At 35.1% G+C, this 16,020-nt stretch overlaps 1 protein-coding gene across 6 annotated transcripts in view; it reads right to left on the reverse strand.

Annotated features, from left to right (window-relative positions):
* MYO16 (myosin XVI) overlaps positions 1 to 16,020 on the reverse strand; it is a 376,631-nt gene that overhangs the window by 160,607 nt on the left and 200,004 nt on the right. For all 6 annotated transcript variants that reach the window (XM_084526026.1, XM_084526029.1, XM_084526030.1 and 3 more), the window contains exons 13-15: positions 15,444 to 15,571; positions 9,063 to 9,168; positions 5,895 to 6,012 (exon numbers count right to left, since the gene is read on the reverse strand). In XM_084526026.1, the coding sequence (XP_084382152.1) occupies positions 5,895 to 6,012; positions 9,063 to 9,168; positions 15,444 to 15,571 (352 nt within the window). The remainder of the gene's footprint in view (positions 1 to 5,894; positions 6,013 to 9,062; positions 9,169 to 15,443; positions 15,572 to 16,020) is intronic.

Genomic DNA, 16,020 nt, shown 5'->3' on the forward strand with positions numbered 1-16,020 from the left:
TCCCCAACTCAGATATAGTACATTATGTTGCAGCTTCATGTTTTTCAATCTCCACAACATGGCAGAGCTTTCACAGTGTCTTAGCATCCTTATGTGAGCATCCTTACCCTGGAAAAGGTTGTGGAGTTTAAACTGTACTTCTCAGCAACAGAAGAGCTATATTTTTGAAACCCTTTGAGCAGAGAGGGATATTAAACCATAACTTCCCACAGTCTGGATGATGACCAACTCAACACGTAGTTGTTGCAGATTCAATGACATAAATACAGGTATATGCATCCTGTAGATGCACAATAGATATGTTCTCTAAATGCATACCATTTTTGAGCCACTAACTTTTCTCAATTCTTTTTTGTTTTTCCTTTTTTGAAGCAAACTGGGATTAAGCATAAAATAGCACTGAATTATTCAGTGCAGTCAAAACTGTTGCATTTCTAGGCATATCAAGAAGCACAACTTAAAATGCCTGAGACACTTGAAGTTTGAAGGCAGAGTGAATTTAAAGATTTCTAAAGATGGGGACCATTGAAACTGTATTTTCAAAAACAGCTTTGGAGTCAGGCATTAAAGTTTAATGGCATTGCTCAGTGCAACACTGAGTAAAGTTATATAGGCTAGATCTCTGTGTGTCTATCAGAAGCATGGTAGCCACATTAGCCAAAAGGCTAAGATCAAAGCCAGAATGTCACACTTCTGTCACCACACAGCTGCTAGTATCCACAGCTAGCTTGGTTATTGCTATACCATCTGTATTTGTCTGGTAATTAGATTTTACTTTTCACCTTCAATTTTTCACCTTCTTATCTTCTGGAGAGCTCTACATCTCTGTCTATACTGTTAAATGAAACACTGTAAACTTGAAGATATTTGAAGTTATGTGTATGAGGGAATGTGCCCTGTGAGAATAGTGTTGAAAGACTGTGTAATATGGAGGGAAATAAAACCAATGAATCTTGAACATATTGTTTTGAGAATGGTCTCAGCAGGTAAATGCTGTCCCTGAAATACATATAACCATGCACTGTCTCATGAAGCACTACTCCACACAAGTCAAACCATCCCAGACAGACACCAGTAAAGTAGTGCAGAAGATCAGTTGTACACCACCCAGGGTGACTTTCCACCCTTTCTTTTATTTAACAGTACAGGCATGGCCTAACATGTGCTGACAGCCACATTGTTCTAGCTACGGAAGAGACAGTAGCACTGACACAGCAGAGCTGTACAGCTGGCTTGCTGAACCAAGGAGACCTGAGCTGTCCCCATTTAATCATCTTACCAAAAAAAAAAAAAAAAAAAAAAAAAAAGGAAATTACTGTTATTACGGAGTCTATATTATGAGAAATTATGTATCAGCCAGTTAACCCTCAGTTGCTGCACTATGAAAAAAAAAGAACTATGCTAGAAGTAAAAGGACACGCTTGGGAAATCATTATGTTGGTAGCAAGATATGTTTCTGCCTCCAGTAACTTTGCAGCACATTGCAAATTGAAGCAATACAATCTTAACCTATCATGGCAAGGCTGGCCCAGACACACACTTTGATCAGGATCAATCATTACCTGGCTGCCATTTCAACGGGGTAAAACAGGATAGATGAACCTGTCTTCCATCTTTATTCTGCTTGCAACTTACTTTGTAAAACTAACCCTACCATCAATTAACTTGAAAAGAAGCCATTACTAATCTTTAATCACTTTCTTCTTTGCAGAGATCTCCTCTAAGGCTTTCATAACTATCACACTCAGGTATTTTTAACCTTCACTGATTAATAAAAACAAGAAAATTTGTACTGGAGATCATCTATCTGATTAATTAATACATTTAACTTTAATGATGGGCTACACCACTTATGTAGTTGACACAAATTAATTCAGCCCTTTTCAGCTACTTCAAGTCACCCACTTTAATAAGACTAAATACAGTTCATCTCAGTTAGCATCTCCAGCAATAGGAAGATTTGTTAAGAACTGCCAAGTCTCTGATCAGCAAAAAACAAGCACAGCAACACTTTAATTGAGTTAAAGTAATTCATAAAGAAAACTATCACAGTAATATGGCTTTTCTACAAACAGAAATATGTTCTTTAATCTATATATGAAATAAAAGGAAAAAATAATAGAGTTCCAGAGCAGAGTCTGTTATGTTTGTGCAATGTTAGCTGTGCTTACAGGCACAAAGACATTTGTACTTCCTCTAACAAACCAGTTGATCTACGGAGCTGTTACAGAGTCAGCAAGCAGACCCTGAAAGTGTGGCCAGTGAAATCTTCGAGCTATGCATTCTCTGAAACTCTCAAAAACCTTGCAGTCCTAAACACAGCAATTGGTAAAGACAAAACATTTCAAAGTTCTTAGCTGAAACACAGTATAGAAATACATCTTAGACCTTAGTTGGCTGCAGTCTTTCTTAAATTAAAAAAAAAAAAAAAAAAAGAAAAAAAGGAAATTAAAGTCTGAAACTTTTTTTGTTTTTTAAGTGAGCAAAAATGTTTGTAACACAGGCAGGCCAATATACATTCTGCTTCTTTTTGCAACTCAAGTTACATCCTTCCATTTTAGTGCAACTTAAAAACCACCATCAACAAAAAACACATCACTTTGCTTTTCAAAATGTGAGGACTAAGAAAAGCAAGGTTGGAAAAATTGGAGAACAAGTTTCTCGGGCTTGATTTTCTTTTCCTAACCTTATTAGATGCCTGAGGAAACTGATAAAAGCCTTGCCTTTCATCTCAGAACTTACGTCAACTTACATGAAATATCATTTATCTTCATTCTTTCTAAATAAAAACAAAATGCATTAATTTTAATTCTAGAAATAGTTATATAATCAGACTGTCACTACTAGGCTGTTGATATGAAGCATCATCTGCAAAGGATTGTGTTTTTTTTGGCAGAAGGTCAGTCTTTGAGTTCTGCTATGTATGAGTTTATTTTAAAAACTTAATTTAACTACTGGTCTGTAGGTTATTCTGATTTTGTTCTAATATATTTATGCACTTTTTACTAGTTCCCACTGCCTTACCTTATTCAGTCACAATGAACAATGACTTAATCTGGGTTATTTCCACTTGTTTGGACTAAAGCAATGAAAGGTAGCTGACCACTAAGCCACTTATCACCTGAAAACTCTCATTTCAACTTAACACTGAGAAACAAGGGTCAGAGGAGACACATAAAACCTCTACAGATGTTTGTACTGGCTTACAGTAGAATCACACTCAAGAGAATACCCTTGTATTCAAATCTTGTGGTAATGAACCAGTTTGTAATAAAGACCAAATCCAGCCTGTAGATGAAAACTACGATCACCATTTCTGTTCTATGGCTATTTTGGACTTCCTGCTACAAGAATAAGCCTTATGTGACAAAAGTCAGACAGAGTATTTCCAGGGCCTAGGCATGAAAGAACTTCAGCACAAAAAAAAAAAAAAAAAAAAAAACACTGTCAATAACTTCATCCAGTTCCACTTAAAATACAAGGAATGCTACTTTCAACTTGTCCTCTATAATAAAAATGTACATATATATTCTGCATGCCTCTTCCTAAGTACATTGTTTTGGATCTCTCCCCTTGAAGCTCTCTCTGTTTTAAAGAGTTTCAACAGCCTAACCCCTTTGTTGGAGGCAGCCTAGTGTCACTTGAAGTTTTGTTTACAAACCAGACATATTTAGCCCAGTTTGCCTAAATGAGTTATAAAGTCATATCTCAGCAGAATCAGGTGCTCTGCATATTTACACTCTTCATTCATGCTTAAACAGTGTAAGACAGTAAACACTGCTTCAAATGATCTTTCAAATAGATACACAGAATTGTTGGGTAGGATTCAAACCAGACAATGCACCAGATTCTTTTCTCATTTATGGTGGTATAAATCAGGGACAATTTCATTCAAAAGTTATACTTAGCAGTGGCCTAGAAAAAGTAATATCTACAATGCAAATCAAACAGCATGAACAACTGCAACATACACGTACTTCAAAAAATATACAAAACTTTTTCTGCTGTACTGGAACTTCTCACTCTTGACTTTAAATTTTGGAACTTTTGGCTATCTAAGTTTTGTTAAAAGTAAATGACTCAGTCCCTAAATATTTGGAGGATGGCTGGGCAGATAAGTCAATCGTTTATATTTGTTAATGGACTTGACTCAACCCCAGTTTTTCTTATTTTATACCTATAGTTTCAAAGTGATAAAAACACAGCATCAGTGTACCAGAAAACTGACATCAGAGCCTGGTTAGCAGCTTCCACATTTATATCCTTCACAGACAAAGGCTGTGAATTAAACTGGTGAGTATAGGTAAATCTGCTTAAAAAATCAGGTCCCTGAAATCTCAAGCAAGATGCCTAAGAATTTTGGGAATATGTGACCTTGAAGCTTCTATGTTATCCTCATCTGAGGAACTGAATGACACAATTTAAGGTCAGAAGTGCTGTGAAAACTAAGCAAGCTATTATTCTGAAATGCTCATACACTGAAATATGTTAACGCGGAACACAGAAAATCCATAGAAAAACTATCATTCTGGTGTTAGAGCAGAATAAAATAGCACAAGTCACATATGGATCGATGAAAGGAAAACAAACTGTTTAGTAGCAGATCACTCAAGAAATAAATATAGTCCAAAGTGGTAACTCCATTGACTCTACTAAAATATGTACAATAAATAGAATTTTTTAAATGTTAGTTTTAGGGATTGAACATTTTTACAAGCTCAATTCAGATGCTATTTAGTCCATTCTGATGTTTACATCCTTTATTTTAATCAAGCAACAGCTGATTAATGAAAAGAAATCCCACTGTTTAATTCTACATTTTCTTTCTAAATAACCTATCTTTATCATAAAGCAAAACAGAAAAAAAAAAAGTGGTACTGGTTTTTCCCACAGCAGTATTTTCACTGTTATTTGCTAGGGTACAGTGAACTCCCTTGCGAAAATAAATTCTAATTACCACTATGAAATAATTCCAAATAATTTTTTTTCAGAACATCTTCTGAAAGTATAAACATATTAATTTTTTTTTATTTATTTAAATGAAGCACTTTTGGAAATGTTCATCTAATGAAAACTAAGTTACTTGAATCAAATTGTGTCACCACGCAGCTTCGCCATTCAGAAGGATGCGTGGTGCAAAGCCACGTGGTGACACGAACCAGAAATAAAAGTGCTCCCAGACTGGCTCTGATGATCAGAATTTTCAGAATCCACTGAAGTTTTGCCCAATATTCGTTTTCATCAGTAATGAACTGTTGCTGGGAATTTAGCAGACTCCCACTTATAGTAAAAGCAGTCACTAACTTTACACTATTTTACCTCTAATTAGAAGAAACATAAGCATGACTCCTAGTTCCTTCAGAAGAAGCTCAAAGCTATAATTAATAACTTCTTATTTTGGCATTACAGAGAATACCTGTTTTTTTGTTTGCCCTAAACAGCTAAGATTATCACTTGTTTAAGCAATACTTAAAATACCCAAAAAAATACTAGTTATTAATGCAAAAAGTAATCTCTTTGTTTCTTTTATCTGATAATAAAGCAATACACAGCTGCCACAGTTTGTTAATCTCAGGAATAAAGGGAAATACGATTTCCTGGGCAATGAAAGACGAATCAGCCGTGGTCAAGGTTTTTTTCTTGTGTTTCTCTGCCACCTGGTGGTTGCACAGAGCATTTTTCTCCCTCCTAATCTTCCTCCTAACAACTACTCTGAGGGATCTGTGAATTTACATGTTATGAATCATGTTCCTCTGACACTCCATAAAGCTCCCCTGCGTCTTTCGCGCACTTTAAGTCCATTGTTGCCTGTATGTTTGGCACATTGGAACCTCTTGACATCGTCTGTGGGTAGTATCAAAATAAAATCAGCACATGTTTTAAATAACACTTACCTGCAATTAATGTTTTTTTCTTCTCACAAAACTGTAGCTCAAAATATTTTATAAAACAGCTAGAAAAATCATTCAGGGGTGTCTTAGCATGTCCAAAGGCTTCCAAGACACAGTTTACCTGCAAGAAAATAGTAAAGCAGTAGTAAGAGAGGAAATAAACAGGAATATATTTCAAAAAAACATCAGTGAGATTGATTTGAGACCAGTAACTGGAAGAAAGAAAAAATAAAATAAAATAAAAAAATTACTTTTTAGCTTGGAGTTTAACAAATTCCTTAAAATTTTATTTTCTGTACAGAACTTAAAATAAAATAGCTTGGGAAAAATAAGTGCTGACAGAATAGTGGGAGTTGTAAATGGAAGGGGTAAGACATGGGCTCAGACTAATGCATTTCCATGTGACATCTTCATGGTCACAGCAAATATTTTAAGAAGAGCATGTTCAAAACACTACATTTAATTTAAAAATATGAAATATGCCCTCTTTCTTCCATCTTCTCTCTGTATTTAGCTTTTTGTGTGTAATTAGTTTATTACACTAAATGAATTCCCTTCAGCACTTTCCTGTCTTGTATCCTGAGAAATTGACTGCAATGTGTCTGCAACACACTGTCATTCTGATATAACAGTGGTTTGCTGGAGCTGGATGAACCTGGCTGCGAAGAGACAGGAGGGAAGAGGGCCGTGGAGAGGCACAGACAACATGTGGTTCCAATCACAAAGGTAGAAGCTCTGAAAATCAGATGCTTCAGAACCATTAATTAAACCAGCTATTTGTGCAGTAGGTGGCAGCAGAAAGCCAGTAAGCCTAGTTTTGGTTGCACTACAGTAGCATTGCAGTTTAAGATGCATTTGCTGAAATTTGGCTAGTTCAGCACTCGGTTTGACCAGTACAGCTTTAGTAACTTCCAATGATACTATGTATGACTGCAACAGGCACAAATCCAGGTGTTCATTCGAGCATCTTAACAGGCAACTAAATCAGATTCATCACTTGATTCCCCCGTGTGTGGGATCTGCTACACCTCTATTCTCTACCTGAAGTCAGGTGTCCCATCCCAGTGTCCCACTGTTACAACATGCAACTCATTTTTCTTAATACATGATGTTTCTCTTCTACCTGTATTGACTAAGAGTTATTGACACATATGACTAATTCTATACTGTAAAACTAAACAGTTTATTAAACTAAACTCTAACCTCTATGGCAAGTGGCATGAAAAGGTTCACATTCATATATTTTTTGTTTGCAGAATAGAGTGGACATACTGGTACATGCTGTCCTCTGAACTGTTGCCAGAGGACCTGGTGGGGATTTAAACTGTACCAGGAAGCAGGAGATAAATAGCAGCAGAAACAGGAATACCTCCCACACCTCCTAATTCCCACTGCTGCCAAATTTGTATCCAAAAACATACTGCTTTCAGTTTCTTATTCAGAAAGTTAATAATTAACTGATTTCTTATTTAATCTGAACTTTCTGAAAACAAAAGGATTTGAAGGATCAGACCTGAATTTTGCAGTTCTAATTCAATAACATCTATGGTCAGATCAGTTCAAAAGTACAAGAAAACCAGTGTAGGTAGTAAACTAAAAAACAACACAACAACAAAAAACAGTAGAAATAGATATAAACTGAAGATCTGGCTCACAGATTCAAAATAAAAGTGTACAGTCCCTATCATTGAAACATTAATCTTCATAATTTATATTAAAAAGAGAAAATAAGCAACAGTATTGTTAACATTGTCAAGTGAAGCACAGGTTAAATGTGTCAGTTGAGGAACATACATGAAGCAGGATCACAATGAAAAACACTTTAACATGGAAGTTGTATGAATGCATGAAGAAAAGCAAAACTAGTGTGTTGTTTTTGTTTTTGTTTTTTTCAGTTGTTGTTGTGCTTTTAGTGTGATCAGGATTTTTTAATGTCTTTATAAGACATTAAAACTACTGTTTTCTAAAATCCAGCCCTAATCCATAGGACTTTGATTAACTTACTGGCTAGAATGTGCTAAATAGGAACCAGTGTATCTATAGTCTTTCCCAAATCCCAATAATCCTTATTTGTAGGTTGTATGTTAGCATCAGCTATTCTTTGACACCGTTTTGTCACCTTTCTGGACTTAATCATGCATAATTCAAGAAAAAAGCATTGTGCTTTGAGTGATGCATATTATATCATTAAAAAACAAACACAATGAATGAGTCCAGAGTTTTGTAAGGTATCATGCATATGGCAAGTTAAACCTAAAAAAAATTATCCTGGGTTGAACGTAAGTGCTGTAAAGGAGGAAGGATAAGTGAAAGATTTGGAAAAAAAAAAAAAAAAGTATGAAACACAACTGTTACAAGAATGTAAATTGTGTTAAAACTTTACACGTAAATCTGCCTCTTAACCAGGATCTCAGATGAGTAGTTTCATCAGCAAAGGCAGTTTTTTGAAAGAATTTGGATTTGCAACCTAGATTCCAGCATAATTTAGAATGTGAGTCTGAACCTTTATAGCAGTGTTACCGCTATAATAAAACATCAATGAGTTACGATGTTCAGTCAAATTAAAACTTTACATTTGCAATGTATTAGCATGGAGCCAAGTGTATCTGATATGTGAAGCAGGTTCTCATGACTTCACGATATGCACTGAACAGAATTTGGTTCTGCTATGGGAATTAAACATGCAAATATTTCAGAACACTTGCCTATTCCATATTTAGTGTATGACCACTGAGTCACAAAACTTAAACCAGCCCTTGCAGTTCTCCTGCAACTTTTCAATTTCTGTTTCACATAATATTACTCCAGATGACTGAGTGCTTGCTTCTTAGACTGGCCAAAGAAGCATCATCGCAAACAGAAAAAGTTATTTATTTACTGAATGCAGTTAGTACATATTTAGGACACAGTACCTTAGCACACATATGGTTCCTATTCATCAAAACTGGACTCCACTTTTTGGTTTCCTCTCATCACATCAATGTGAGCTTAATCCTGCTCCCATTCAGATCAATACAGGAAAGAAACCCCCTTTACCTTGAATGGAGGTGATAAACCCTTTATGAACTTCAGCATAGCAGATGCCTTTTCCCTTCACCTTTGAATTATTTTGCCTGTCGAAGAAGCCAGATTTTTGTCTTGTTCAACTCAAGTGTTCAGAATGCTACTTACATGCTTTATCTTTGTATCAAAGGTACTTCTGCTGGAGCTGGCTCTACAAGTGAGGTGCTTCACTATCTGTTTGCAGGCTTCGGTCTTTCCAGACCCACTCTCTCCACTGTAAGATAACAGGCAAGGAAGAGATGTGAGAATCACTGTTATTTTTACATTTGAGATATTACTTATACTCTCTGCTAGCTCCGTTGGAATGGATTTAAGATATCTTTTGTCCAGCAAAGCAGTCTGCTTGTGCTGCCTGGTTCTTTATCCAGATGGGGAAATACTACTGTGGCAATGAAAGGAATCAGAAAAAAAGAAAAAGGTAGAAAGCAATAGGAAGAAGAGAGAGGAAATAGAGGAAAGAAAAGGATGTTTGAAGAGTCAGCTGGCACAGAGCACTTGTGTTAGTAGGGCACAATTTCTTTTTGCTGCCACATAGTCAAGAAGCTGAGGAGATTTCACAAGCTGCCCAGTCTCTGCAGTGCATACTCTGACTTCAGTGATTCTGATTCATTAAATTTCTTGTTAATGATGTGGAATATATATTTCTACCAATGAGAATTTCTGAGGGGGAATATGAACAAAGAAAATGAGTTAATAGGCAATTTGATTAAGGCAGATGGGAAGAAACAATATAAAAGTGGAGGAATGGGGGAGGGAAGCAAACTCAGTGGCGCATTTTAAGCATGAAGATGGAAAGGATAAAGTTAGTGAAGCCTGATGAAGAAATTCATGTAGGAAATTCTTATATGAATTACAACTGTTTTCTTTATAGGAAACTGAACCAAATGAAATGTAATTTGATGTTTCTCCTTCATTTATCTGCTTGATCAAATTTTTCTGGCTTTTTCTACAACAGCCAGATTAGATTTTCACCAGTACAATGGCAGTGCTAGTTGGTCAGTGTGTTACCTAGTTTATGAAAATGAGAGGGCAGCAAAAAATAGTATGTCTGGCCACTGCCATACCTGTTCACATCTCACTTCAAAGGAGAAAATTAAATAAAGGAAAAAAAAAAAAAAAAGAGGGAAGAAAAAAAAAAAAAGTCTTCATCCTCAGGCAGAGCTCAGATCTCTGCTACTTATTCTCATTCAGTTCTTATAAGACATACATGCAGCTCTGGGGGATATCATATTTGTTTGCCTGGTGAGATGTATTCCTAGGTGTCAGGATGGATTTCTCATTACTGTATATAATGTCAGACTGCTTTTAACTGTGTCCTGCATGCTTCTGGAACAAGCTGGAGTCTGACCCTGGACTTCAAACTCCTGCTGGCATCAGTAGGAGGTTTGTGGTCCAAGACTGTAAAGGTTTGCAACCTGCATGTATGTTATGAAAAGAACTCATTTAATAGGCCACAAAGACATATTTAAACCAGGCCAACAAACTGAAGGTAAACAAATCAGATGAAATCAAGGTCACTGTCCTAGCTAATGTGAAACCAGTATTTCCACAGAATTGACTTCATAAGCACACTATACCTTGCTCAGATCTTCAGCTTCTGACTTTCTGAAGCAATTTGTTTCAAAACTCAGTAATGTTTGGTATCACCCTCAAAAATCTGCATGCTTCTCTGCCCTCTGAAGCAATGACTTCACTCTCCAAATGCTAATTGCAACATGCTGCCTCTTTTCCTAAGTAGCATTAGTTTTCTGCCTTAATGTCTGTGTCCAAATCCTATAATCTTTTTGCTGTTATCACTAACAGGAAAAGAAAAAAAGTGCAACAAGGGCATTAGTCCTGCAATACTCCTCCCCCTAGAGACACTTCATACTCTTGCAAATTACAGATCTTATGCCTGTATTATACAATGAGCTTCCAGACATATATCAAGTGTCTATAAGGGGAGAAAGAAATATGATATTTGATGTGCCTTTGATTGTTTTCAAGTATGATAAAGAAGGCATGCAATTTGTAACTAAAAAGAAAAAAAAAACACCTTTATAAATGAAGGAATCAGAGGGTTCCCCGTAAGTTTCACTCTTAATTAATTTGTTTCACTTGTATAAAAGAAAAAAGAAAAAAAAATATGATTCATTTTCTACTGCAAGCAAATTTCAGCCCAGATAACACAGGACTTGCACAGAGAGGGGAACTTCTGTCTCTTCTTCAATATTTCCTTCCAAGATTGATGTTTCCTTTGCAGTGACACAGCTCACAGATTTGATAACTCTGGGTCAACTGTTAATTTTAGAGAATTTAAAATTTGTCTAGCAGTGTCACAGGAGCTTATTGCTTAAAATGGTTGCTAGAATACAGTTCAGAGGTGAGAATTCACTAGAACTTGCCTGCTGAAAGACAGACAGTGTCATGCGGTTGTTCTGCGCATTTCAGGGATCTGTCTATAATCCTAGTGAAATACAGATTGAAGCACTAAGAAATAAATGCCATGTTAGATAAAATAATAATTGTTAATATCATTGCAACATTTGAGGCAAGAGATACTTTAACAACAAAAAGTCATTCAGCAACTTCAAATAGTTCTAATAGTTCTCCTTTACTCCGTTACCTTTGAGGTGGAGTATAAAAAGTTAGTAATACCCCTGTTCACAATATCTGTGCTTTAACAATTTAATTCTGCTTCGAGAAAAAATCCTCTTCTCTGTTCTAAATAGTTGCACCACTAAGTTGTTCAAAATGTAATTTGAAGGATGTAATTTGAACCATATGAAGGATGGTTTGTTTTTTGACTTTTGGTTGGACTGTCTGATTAAGGTGGAGGGTAAATTAGCATTGGAGCAGGAAGGCACTTTTCTGCAGTAAAACTTCCATAAAAGTCATTATGAAGCAGGTAAAGCAAAGGCAGCTTATTCCACAGATAAACAAGGTTAAATCAGAAAACCAGTACAGAGACTGTATTCCAAGGGAAAGGAAACAGAGAATTTGAAATCCTATGCTCACAAAGCTGTCACATGATTTCTCTTTTGGCTTCCTAGTATTCCTACATACTACCTGATGGAAGGCCTGCTTCCTATTATTTCTTAAATAACTTTTTTTTCTTTTAATAATACCTTTATTACAACTCTAGTCTTTATATCTTAAAATTAAATGAACAGTAAAAATAAAAAATAAACTCTTTTGAAATAAAAAATCTGAAATTGTTATAAAAAAAAAAGTCCAATTCAACGTAACAAAATACAAAGGCAAGGAACACAAGACATTCAACAATCAGGGGAACTTGGATTATCATCCAGCTCTTCTCCTACTTCATGCAAGTCTGGCTGGGCCACTGGCACCAGGAATCTGTCCCTGGTATATGAGTATACCAGTAAGCTGGAATGTTGGAATTTTTTGTGATGGACATTCATGCATAATATTTTACGTAACAGGTGATTCATCTTACAAGACTAAAAATTATTTTATTTTTTACATTGTCTCCTTTGTTGCTTGGGGAAAGCCAGTCAACCTTTGGGAGCAGACGGAGCAGAGATCTGACATGTCAGAGGTCCAACAAAAGTGGACCTTCTGCTTCCATAAGTTTAATTACTATAATTAACTCAAGCATTTGTTTGGAGTCAAGAGACTGCAACCAAATCTGGCTAAGGATACAATACAGAAATGGCCTGACCCTGAAGAGCTTCTAGTCTAAACATATCACTACAAACAAGCAGCTGCAGAAATAAAAACTTTAAAAACAAAAACAAGAAAAGCCTGGTGGAAGTTGTATGAGTAAGCGAGAAATTGACAGTAACTATGAGCAGCATTGTATACAGTGAGTATAACTGCTTGTGTACAAATGACTAGTTCATTCACTGACGTGAATTAACAGTGCTTTAAGAAAGTTTGTTGGAAAGGACTTCAGTAAGAAATGTCAAATTCCTGGTTCCCAGTTAGGCTTAAACTTGAAATAAATAATGCTGTTAAGACTATGCCTATGAACCTATGAAACACACATGGGCGGAAAATTTTAAGTAGCACTTAAAGGTAAGAAAATAGAGCCCAGAAGTTTAACAAGGGTTTCAAGACCATAACTTCATACTTAGGCAGCTAAGTTCCAGCTTAGACAAATTCAGGTACCTTTACCTCTTTTCATTATAATATTTGGCAAAAATGTGGGAGGCAAAAATGACTAGACCAGTATGATTAAGGGTTACACTGCATGCAGAATTCATTAGCAACAATAAAAGAGTAATTCATAAATCATTAGTAATGGCCACTAAACTCATGGGAAGTATCTTTCTGTAATTAAACTTTGGCAGAAAACAAAAACAAAACCAGCACTGAACTGAAAAACATTGCTAATAGAAAATAAATTTTATCTCCACAAAATAAACAAGATACTAAGCTTGATGAAGATGAGAGGACTAGAACACAAAAGGTAATTATTTTCTGAAATTCTTTCCAGTCTCTTTGAAAAGATATTGGGTAACTTGATATACTGAAAATACAGTAATAGCCTTCTACAAAGAAATTACTGTGTTGACTTTTTTTTTTTTAAAGTAACAAATTCCAAATTTTCTGGAAGAGTTCAGATGAGTTACGCACTGCTATCATTTGGTTCTTCTTTGGCAGCTTATAGTTAAACTAGACATATTTTGAGAATTGCACATGAGAAGTAAAATATTCATACTGGTATGGGACTGATTCTCACTGCTCTTTATCACGTCATAACATGCACATTAAAATAACCTCTTCTCACAGTAAAATGTAAAATAGTACAATAGTAAAGTGTATTACAATAAAACTAAAGAATAATTATGTTTACACATTCTACTAACAATTTGCTTATACTATGAAGTACTTTTATAGTACTTCAAGTAAAATAAATACAAATTATGAGATTTTATTGTATAATCACATCATGTTTCTCTTCCTAATGACAGCAATAAAAGACAGAAGTGTACCCTGTGTGTACTCTTCCCAGAGTACACAGAAAATGCATAGAAAAGTATTCACAACTCAGCTTTAAAAGTGGGGGTATTTTAAAATTCCAGGCCATATGCCAAATATACAGCTTTTTTTTTTTTTTTTTTTTTTACTTGGGAATGAAAAGTATATTTGATAAGAAACATTGGAGAAAAAGTAAAACACAAAAGCTTGGAGTATTACAGAAATGCAGAGCTACACTTATTTGGTTCTGATACGAAATGAAATACATCTCTAAAAAAAAAAAAGCAACAAACTGTTGTTCAAGTGAAAAAATCATGAAAAAAAAACATGGTCACTATAGCACATGCCCTAATAGTCAGTAAGCCCTGCTCCTTGTTGTTTATTAGCATAGATGTAGCCAAGGTTGCCATTTGTTTCAAAAAATCAAATCAATTCTGCACATAATTTATATTTTATAATTTATAAATGTATATACTATACAGTTCATATAAATGAACTGTATATAGACTACACTTTTTATAAGCTATGCTTTTAAAAGAAAGAAGACTTAATATACAGAACTTCAAATACTCGCAGAAGGCTGTATGCACATAAACAGAATGCAGTAAAAACATCTACATATTATTTTATGATTGTACTTATGTGTTCATTTTTACTGTTTTAACTCTGCAACGATATGTTTAGCAGCTCTTGTTAACTACCTCTAGAATTAGAGGTAGGTCAAGAGCAGTTATAAGTTTTCTGAAATTTATCAGCCTTTATTCCTGGTCAAAATCAACCTTTTTTTTTTTTTTTTTTTTTCTTCCCATCTCTATGAAGCTCCACAAACCTTTGTCAATATTTCAGCCAACATCAACAATCAAACTGATATGATGGAACAAGAAATTACATTGAGCAATTACAACAAATTAATCAGACCCTTTGCTTTCAGGTAGGGTGAAGGAAGAAAAGGGAGGGCAGAAGATTAATGGATTTGGGAAGCAAAATTTCCAAGGGGAATTCAAACTTTCACAATAATAAAGCTGGAATATTTGGATGAACCTCTGTTTCACTGGAAATTTTTAATACATTTATCCACAATCTTGGATGTATTTATTATTGCAACAACACTGTGAATTACAAAAATGGTTAAAGTGCTTTTTGAAGATGGAAGACTAAATAACAAGCTCATGATCACACACAACATGAGGCTGAGATGTAGCTTGAATTCAGAGGTTTATAATTTAGAAAAGTACTTCCCATTTTTTTTCCATTAGGTTCTATTTCTAATTCTTTTCCATGCAATATTAGCAAACACACACAGTGTGTTGAATTCTTATCGTTAACTCTTTGCAATTATATCCAGTTAGATGAAGTGGCATTTTGCCAAGAAAATTTAGAAACCTGAAATGTAATTAAGCCTTTTTCCGTTCTATTTAGCTCTAATGTATGACACAGAGATCAGTACACAGAAAGAAATCAGTTGGACAAAAAAATACAATGGAAATCTTAAGTGCTGAGTCCTGGGGGAAATGGCTGAAAGGCAGGAGTTGTAAATTAGTTAATAGAAAGATAAATTTTCACCTGAGGATAAAGCACTGGGGACGCTGCTCCTGGAATAGCATGTGGTAAGCTCTTTCAGCACAGGAAAATATATGTGGGGGAAGTGAGGAACACAGTTTTCCAGAGTTGCTTAAATAAAGCTGAGTAACCTGAAAAAATGGTGAAAATTTGTATGAATACAGTTTAAATCAATTGTTTCATCCCTCCCTTGCCCCCCACTGTATTCCTAATTCTGTGTCTTTCATAGAGCTTTCTGAGCATTATGACCAGAATATATACATATATATGGCACCCTTGAAGTATCTGTGAAGAGATTAATTAAAGAAAACAGAGCTGTAAGTATAAAAGTTCTAATTAAGATACACAAGAAAGAAAAACTATGGCACTCAGCAGTGCTGGGTTTTCCACTGAGTAAAACAAAATGCAATGAAAAACCTGCACACATTTATTGTCACTGCATAATGTTGCAAGTACTTTGCAAGTTCAGACATTTTACTAATGGATTTAAAGAATATATATATTTGCCCTAATCTGACAGAATTAAATTCTGTACAAATATAACAAAACAGGATACCACAGTACAAACTGTTTCTACAGT

This window comes from Aythya ferina, assembly GCF_964211825.1.
Source record: "Aythya ferina genome assembly, chromosome: 1".
In the NCBI taxonomy this organism is placed as follows: domain Eukaryota; kingdom Metazoa; phylum Chordata; class Aves; order Anseriformes; family Anatidae; genus Aythya; species Aythya ferina.